General features: G+C 36.6%; 1 protein-coding gene across 3 annotated transcripts; it reads left to right on the top strand.

Annotated features, from left to right (window-relative positions):
* Window positions 1-769: 769 nt before the first annotated feature.
* Window positions 770-7,815, top strand: LOC112522283 (protein transport protein Sec24-like At3g07100). 3 transcript variants are annotated; one of them, XM_025131404.1, is made up of 14 exons: window positions 770-1,132; window positions 1,678-1,740; window positions 2,977-3,030; window positions 3,117-3,289; window positions 3,404-3,587; window positions 3,700-3,845; window positions 3,931-4,085; window positions 4,274-4,355; window positions 4,440-4,555; window positions 4,757-4,855; window positions 5,099-5,222; window positions 5,532-5,809; window positions 7,030-7,244; window positions 7,324-7,815. In XM_025131404.1, the coding sequence occupies exons 1-14, from the start codon at window positions 805-807 to the stop codon at window positions 7,533-7,535; spliced, it is 2,229 nt and encodes a 742-aa protein (XP_024987172.1). In that variant the 5' UTR covers window positions 770-804; the 3' UTR covers window positions 7,536-7,815. The 3 variants fall into 3 exon arrangements, with proteins under 3 accessions (XP_024987172.1, XP_024987174.1, XP_024987175.1); XM_025131406.1 differs by lacking the exon at window positions 2,977-3,030; XM_025131407.1 differs by lacking the exon at window positions 2,977-3,030 and having other exon boundaries at window positions 961-1,132; window positions 3,224-3,289.

Genomic DNA, 7,815 nt, shown 5'->3' with positions numbered 1-7,815 from the left:
ATAATTTATATTAATTAAAATATAATATAAATAAATAAATAAAACAGAAAATAAAATAAATAATATATATTAATTAAAATTTTCTTTAATTAATAATAAAATAAAAAGTAATAATCACAAAAAAACAAAAAAACACAAAAAATCATAAAACACAAATAATGAAAAGCTACTTAGGAGTGACATTAACATATGATAGGAGTGCCATTAGCCACCCCCTTAAAAATAAATTAGAGGAAGAGGTTGTCTGACAGTTGCTGAATGATTTGATATAGAATGATTAAATGGTCGGAATGATTAAGAAACTTTCATGATATAATGCAAAATAAAATATAATTGTTTGATAATTGTTTACAATGAAATTAGATGTTGAATGCTTAAGAAAAACTCAAAGACAAAACTATTCAAAAGATTTTAAAACTATTAAAAGACATTTTTTTTATCAAACAAAATTTACCTTTTAATAATTAAAAAGTTAACTCTTTAATAAAACTATTAAGAGTAAACAACAATCCCGAATTATTTGTTTGAAATTATAGGCCGAAAGACCTCCGGGCTCCGGTTATCAACAACTTTTATAATCAAAGTTGGTAACCCGTGTGTGCGCCCGACCCATCCGACGTAGATTAGTCAAATAAAATTCTGACGTGGCATAACATGATTTGCTCAAGGTACGTGGAAGGTCAAACCCAGAAAGTTTCTAACAAGCGCCGGAGATAGAGACACCCCTCCGCAATCATACACCCCCGTCATCTTCTCCGCCCCGATCGGAAACATACAAAATAGCCCCCAAGATTTTTACTAATAATGGCGCTGCGTGCGACGGTGGTACGGTTTCCGTCGGATCCGGACGCGCAGGAATCGTCGGGGCTGCCGTGGGGAGTGACGGTAACACCGTTCGCCTCCAAGGACGAGAACGGTAACTCGCCGGTGTACGGATCGGGAGGAGATTTGATTCCTAGGTGCGAGAATTGCTGGGCGTACTACAACACGTACTGTGACCAAGACCAGTGGGCGTGGACTTGTTCCCTCTGTGGAACCCTAAATGGCCTCTCCTCTGAAACAATTGCTCGTTACTCTCTTCCTGAATCTGCCCCGGAGAATATGTCTTCCTTCGTCGACCTGGAATTGCCCTGTAATCTCCACAATTTCTCTATTCCTCTCTCTACACATACAAGATATGTTTGTATAGATATATCAATGACAATATTAATACATATCCAGTTACTTTATGCATTGTTCTATTTAATTATGCTTCGCGGGATTGGAATTGGGAAGTTCTGCTAAAATTAAACCGGTTAAGCTTCAATTACGAATCCAAACCTGAAAGTTCATGCTTCCAAGTTCCAAATCCTATATGATAGAAGTGGAAGATGGATATTTATAGGTGAATTCAATCTTCTTACATGTCAATACAAATGTGGATTAGTACAAGAATTGGTAAATGTTTCTTGCACCTCAAGCTGCTTAAAGCTGTTGATCTGAAGTTATTGAGTCTGTTTTTAGTTATAGATTTCAATGTTCATGTGTAATACTCACTTCCATGCCAATGCAAATGCAGTCAGAAAACAATTGATGACTTTTTTTGCACTGAATTTCATTTTTTTCCAAAGCTATTAAGTCTTATGATTATAGATTTCAGTGTTCATACTTAATTATTCATCTGTTTATATGTTGTAGTGGAAGGTTCTGAGGAGGATATGCAAGCCCGGCCTGTTTATGTTGCCGCTATTGATTTGGCATGTAAGATTTGATTGTAAACTTGTTATTCTATTTGAATTGTTATCAAATGTACATGTTTTAAGCATCAGCATAAAAGATGATATGCATCACTGAACAAGTATCATTAAGTACATGGAATGGTTGTATGTATTTGTGTCTGAATGTTTTTCATGAAATGCTATTGATTAAGGTACATTACAGTAGGTACTCCGTTTTACGAAGTTGTGACAGAATTCGTTTGCTAAAACAGTAATTCCTTGTAGGCTTGGTTTAAAAGCAGGGACAGTCTTGTTTGACATGCTAAGATTGTTATCTCATTGCCTTTTGTATCATTTCCTTTTTTTTAAAGTTGAGTTACAAGTGCAACTAGCTTCTTCTGATATGGAACACCAATGTGTATGATTAGTTCTGCTATCGGTTATTGTTGCTGAGGCAATATGAATCATCTGTCTTTTTGATATGGAAGTTCTATATAAAACAACAGACCACCTCTTAGAAGACTTCTTTCTTCTTAATCACAATTTACTGTGGTCCCCTTCTGTCTTAAAATTTCCACTGAAACTTATTTCCAACTAGCTAGTTTCTTTGATTGATGATGATCATTTTATTTATATTTATAAACAAGTGAAGGTTGCATGTGTAAATCATGGAGCACAACTACTCGCTTCTGTCCTGCATCATGAGGGTAGCTCCAGATGTGTAGTCATTCCTTCTTATTTTGCGTTATGATTGGTAAAAGTGGATGCGTAATGTTAGAAATTTGAAGTAGCTGTGTGGTAAAAAACTGTTCATACCAACATATATATTCAAGAATAAGAGAAGACAAAACAACTCCAAGTAAGAGAAAATAGATATAAAGCGCATTTCAAAGGTGCAAGTTTGAAAAAAGACTAGTTGATTTCATTGGGTAAGCCACTGGTATATTAACACTTAAGACATGGAAGGCGGCAGGTGCTGCTAAAGGTAGTATAAAACCATGGGTAGCGTGGACACTAATAAATGACAGTCAAGGATATAGCTGCTTTTGATCATTTATATATGAATTTGCAAGAGAAAAAAAGATGTATTGTTATCCTCAGCTTCTCTGGTCACTCTTTTGTAACACTTAAAGGCTTACTGTTTCTATGTATGGCTATCTTCAACTTCGTTGCAGTCTTATATATACGAGACATTTCTATCTGTGCATCACATGTATTTTAAGTTATCTGAGATGAACTCCTGCATGTATGTAATCAACATTCACTTACTCTTTTCCAGCCTCAGAAGAGTTTTTAGAACTTACGAAAAGTGCTTTGTTAGCTGCTTTGGAAGGTTGGTGATTCTAGTTTTATAATCAAGACTCTTAATGCATGCCTGCTCCAGTGAGTTTCGAATGCTAAAATGTAGTTCCATTATAGCTCTTGCGCCAGGGTCTCTTTTTGGGCTTGCTACATTCAGCCACAAATTAGGTTTGTATGATGTGCAAGGACCTATTCCGGTGGTGAAAAATGTCTTTCTACCCCAGGACTCTGATGGAACCTTGCCGATCGAGCTTGAAGATGCCATGCCATTGTTTTCTTTTTTGGCTCCAGTAAGTTTAATGCCAAATTTTACTCCAGCCTTCATTATTTTATGCTCACTTTTGAAGGATCCATTTGCAAAAGCCAATTGATCAGATCGATAATTCCCATTATCTTTGCTACAGGTAGAAACATGCAAGGACCGTATTGCATCTGCACTAGAAACTTTAAGACCAACGTCATCTTGGGACGGTACAGGTTCTGGACAAGGATTAGATAGAATTTTGCTGGGGGGACGAGGTTTTGGGCTGGCAATGGAAACACTTATCTCATACCTTGGATCTGAACATGGCAACACTTTTGCATTAGGTTTGGTGACTTTCATGGAATTGATTCTAGATTGCTTATGCAAAACAAAAATATATCTTGAACTTGATGGACATTACAACGTTTTTTCTTTCTAAAATGAAATCTTGTGCAGCCAGAATATTTGCTTTTCTATCTGGACCTCCTGATTATGGACCTGGCCAACTGGACACAAGAAGATATGGTGAGCAATATGCTAGTAAAGGAGAGGATGCTGAGCTTGCTTTACTTCCTGAGCAGACACCATTTTACAAAGATTTGGTACTAATCTGAATTTTACTGATAGACTTCTGTTCTTAAAGTGATATGTATTTGAAAAATGTGGGTGTTCACATATGTTTTACAGGCTGCTGTCGCTGTTCAAGCAGGTGTTTGCATAGACATACTTGCTGTTACAAATGAGTACACAGACTTGGCATCTTTGAAGTTTCTTAGTATTGATAGTGGAGGCTCATTGTTTCTTTACCCAAATACTGATGATTCAACACTTCCTCAAGACATGTAAGTATTGGATACCTGAAATAAGTATTAAACTTCAGTATGGCTCACAAAACAAGTTTACATGTCTTTGTGGTAATCCGTGTAGCTACTATGTTGTTGGTGCATCTAATCTCATTGAGCTAAATTCAAAAGAATGACATCTCAAGTTATATGTTTGATTTATACAAGGCAAATCACTTCGTTTGCAGGTACCGGATGTTAAGTCGTCCATACGCCTTTAATTGTATCATGCGGTTGAGGACATCGTCTGAATTCAAACCTGGGAATTCGGTGAGTGGTTGTCCATTCTATTGCAAAGCTCTCATCTTGTTCTGCTTTGGTCATGCTTCTAATACTTACATTATTTGTCTGCAGTATGGTCATTTCTTCCCTGATCCACAGTACGAAAATGTGCAACATGTTATTTGTTGTGATTCGTATGCTACATATGCTTATGACTTTGATTTTGAAAATAATCATGGGTTTTCCAGGTAAAACTTCATATTCCATGTCCTTCTAGTTTTATATTTTGTTCTTACCTGGTGGGATGAGGTGTTTTATCTCTAGTAGATTTCGCTTTACAACTTACATAGCAGATTTGCAGTTCCCTATCTCAAATGGCAATGTTCTGTGATATTGTACTATCTTGAGAAAATTTAAACCCTGATTTGTTACATCATTTTATGCTGCAGACACACTTCTGAGCTCCCAATGCTACAGTTGGCTTTCCAGTATACTGTTGTTGTGTCCCCACAGGAACTTCCAACTTCAGGATCAGGCTTGACGAGTAGGTATGTGTGTTTGTGCCATGCTTTTCTATGTTTTGCCCTGTAATAATTACCTGATGTAGCTAAGCACTCTTGCTTCTTTTCTCAATGGACAAATTCAATTAATTCCATTATAAGTAGCTGATGCTACTTGCCAGCCAATCAGATTTAAGCCTGAGCTGTGTCTGTATTGAAGTTCTTTTTTCTCACTAAATATTATGTATTTGAGTACCTTTTTGTTTACATTAATGTAATGTGTCTACACAGATCGAAGTATACCATTAAAAGGCGCCTTAGAATTCGAACTATGCAGTTCGGGGTTGCTCATAACATCAATGAGCTATATGATAGTGTCGAGCATGAAGTTGTTCTTTCAATACTTGTTCACAAGGTAATGTGGTCTCCACAACCTTCTTCATATTTGTCAATCTTATCTCAATCATTCCAACTCTTCCAGAATATAGTTGTACCTAATTTGATGACCATGATGACCCTGTTGTTTGATGCTATGAGGTGCAGAGCAACACAAAACACTGACATGTTTTCGGGGGAAGAATGTCACCTTGTAATCCTGGTTGCTTTCTGAATTGTATTGCATCTCACATGTTGCCTTCTACAATAAAATTTAGCTATCACTACATTCTGATGTGAAAGTTGGCTTGTTTGTCTTCCCTAGCTCTAACGTGCCCTCCCTTTACAGGTCATACTAGCCTCACTTAGTGAAGGAGTTCGAGAAGGCAGGATGTTACTACATGATTGGCTTGTAATTCTTACAGCTCAATATAATGATGCATGCAAAACTGTTGCCAATGGGTATGGGAGTTCAATAGGCTCACTTATCGATGTGACGTTCTCTCAATGTCCACAATTACAGCCTTTACCTCGACTAGTCTTTGCTTTGCTTCGAAATCCTCTTCTGCGTTTCCATGAAGAAGGCATTCACCCAGATTACCGGATATACCTTCAATGTTTGTTCAGGTATGTCATATTCTACACTGTTGTAATTTTGCACTTAACAATTTTATGCGAGGATGAGAGTGAAGTTAAAGAAGTGTTTATTTACTGATGTGTATTAATCATCAAGAGGGTGATGATGCTTTACTGGATTTCTTACTGGTCCTTTCTTTATGAGTAGATATACTACTGAACAATAGGTAGTTTAATAAGGAAACCTTAAAAAAAGGTTGCTGAGAGATGCGTCTACAATTCATTACGTTGTAGCTTAAAGTTTGGAAAATTGTACGATAACCATGAAATGAACATCATCTAACATGTGGACAATTTTATTTGTCAAGAAACATCACTTTATTCTACCTCAAAACTTATTATGAAAACGTAACAGTAAATTGTACAAGCCTGTGGCTGGGAATCCAAGGTAACACTGTTGAATTAATATATATTGGAAGTACGAAATAAAGCCGGAAGCCTGACGTAAACCATAAAGATGCCTCAAACATCCATGGCTGACAAAGTTTGGTCTAATAGAACTGTCATTGGTTATGGTTTAGATGTTTATGTGCATAACTCGAGTTGAATTTGCTTCTTCTGGTCGGCTCATATTAGCCTGTGCTAAAACAATTACAAAATGGAACTTGTTATTATACAACCCAAAAGGTTGTTCTTTATCAAGGAATTGTGATTTGCTTTTAAATGCTTTCCTCAGAAGAGCATGACACTTCTATTGCTCTCCTATACCCTGTTTTCATGGTTTAGGCTGCTCCCATTTTGCTTTCATGCTGTAAATTCTGTTTGCGTCTTCTATTCAGAATCCCCCAGTGATTTTACTTGCTATATGATTGCCTATTAACTAGATAGATTTACCATCAAACAAATGAAAAGATTTGGATGGGGCAGATTTGTCGAACTTAACTGTCACTTTAGCAGTCACGAGGACAAAGTCAATATAAATAGTGGTGTTGCATCTATGTGAGATTGAGTTGTTGAACTAATTCATTTATATTTGATATTTGATATTTAATTGATGCTTTATATGGGCACTTCATGTTTTTTTTAACATGTAGATTCACTGCTGACAAATATGCTCTCTGGTTTTTCTTTGACCGAGACTCCTAAAATGATAATTTACTTCAGTGTTCTAATTAACATCTTTGGAATCATGTTATTTACTTGCCATATGTGGATTATAGCCCCCCATGAGAACGTCATCACTTGATCTTTATTTCAAACCTTTGATGCAGTGGTCTTGAACCAAGTTCTCTTCACCGTGCAATATATCCTCTATTGACATCATATGCAACTCCTGATAAATTGGCATATCCTCGTCATTCGTTGAGCCGTGCTGCATTGCTGACAAGTGAAAGTCCTATATTCTTCCTTGATGCATTCACAACCCTCATTGTATTTTATTCCTCTACAGCCGACCCTACACTTCCTTATCCTCCACCACATGACTGTAAGTCATTGGCTTTTTCTTTAATAAAAAAAACCTTTTTGAGAATGATTAAAAAAACTTATTTTACTTCACATTTTAGGTTTATTGAGAACGACAATAAACAAACTGAAGCAAGAGAGAAGCATGACTCCTAGACTGATGTTTATTAGAGGGGGCCAAGAAGATCCCACCCCATTTGAGAACTATCTAATTGAAGAACAGGATGTTGATGGAAGTGGGTTTGCAAGCGTTATGGGGTTTGTTTCTTTCCTCGAGGAGGTCAGCCAGAGTGTGCTAGAATACATGAAATAGAAGATCTGTACATATTGCTCTCATCACATGGCATGGGTTCCCCCAATCTGAATGAGGAACAAGATCCCTAAACAGTTGTTGCAAAATGAATCATACAGAGAGCTCATCATTTTTGCAGGTACGTTTATTCAGACAAGCTTTGTGTAATAAGGGCTCATTTAACAACTGCCCTGTCTTGTATTTAGTACTTAGATATCAGAATTAAAGTTATACACATTGTTTTGGAAAAACTAAGATGGGTTTCTGTTATATACCTTCACTTGCAAAGGAGTCTTGTTTA

Source organism: Cynara cardunculus (genome assembly GCF_001531365.2).
Source record: "Cynara cardunculus var. scolymus isolate 2C chromosome LG 11, CcrdV1, whole genome shotgun sequence".
NCBI lineage: Eukaryota > Viridiplantae > Streptophyta > Magnoliopsida > Asterales > Asteraceae > Cynara > Cynara cardunculus.
The sequence above is the reverse complement of the archived record's forward strand: the minus strand, read 5'-3'. Positions and strand labels throughout refer to the sequence as shown.

Excerpts from the sequence above, each read along its gene's own strand:
- LOC112522283 (XM_025131404.1), top strand. The coding sequence starts at position 805 with ATGGCGCTGCGTGCGACGGTGGTACGGTTTCCGTCGGATCCGGACGCG. Across the intron at positions 1,133-1,677 it reads CGTCGACCTGGAATTGCCCT|TGGAAGGTTCTGAGGAGGAT; the intron begins GTAATCTCCACA and ends TATATGTTGTAG. Across the intron at positions 4,556-4,756 it reads AATAATCATGGGTTTTCCAG|ACACACTTCTGAGCTCCCAA; the intron begins GTAAAACTTCAT and ends TTTATGCTGCAG.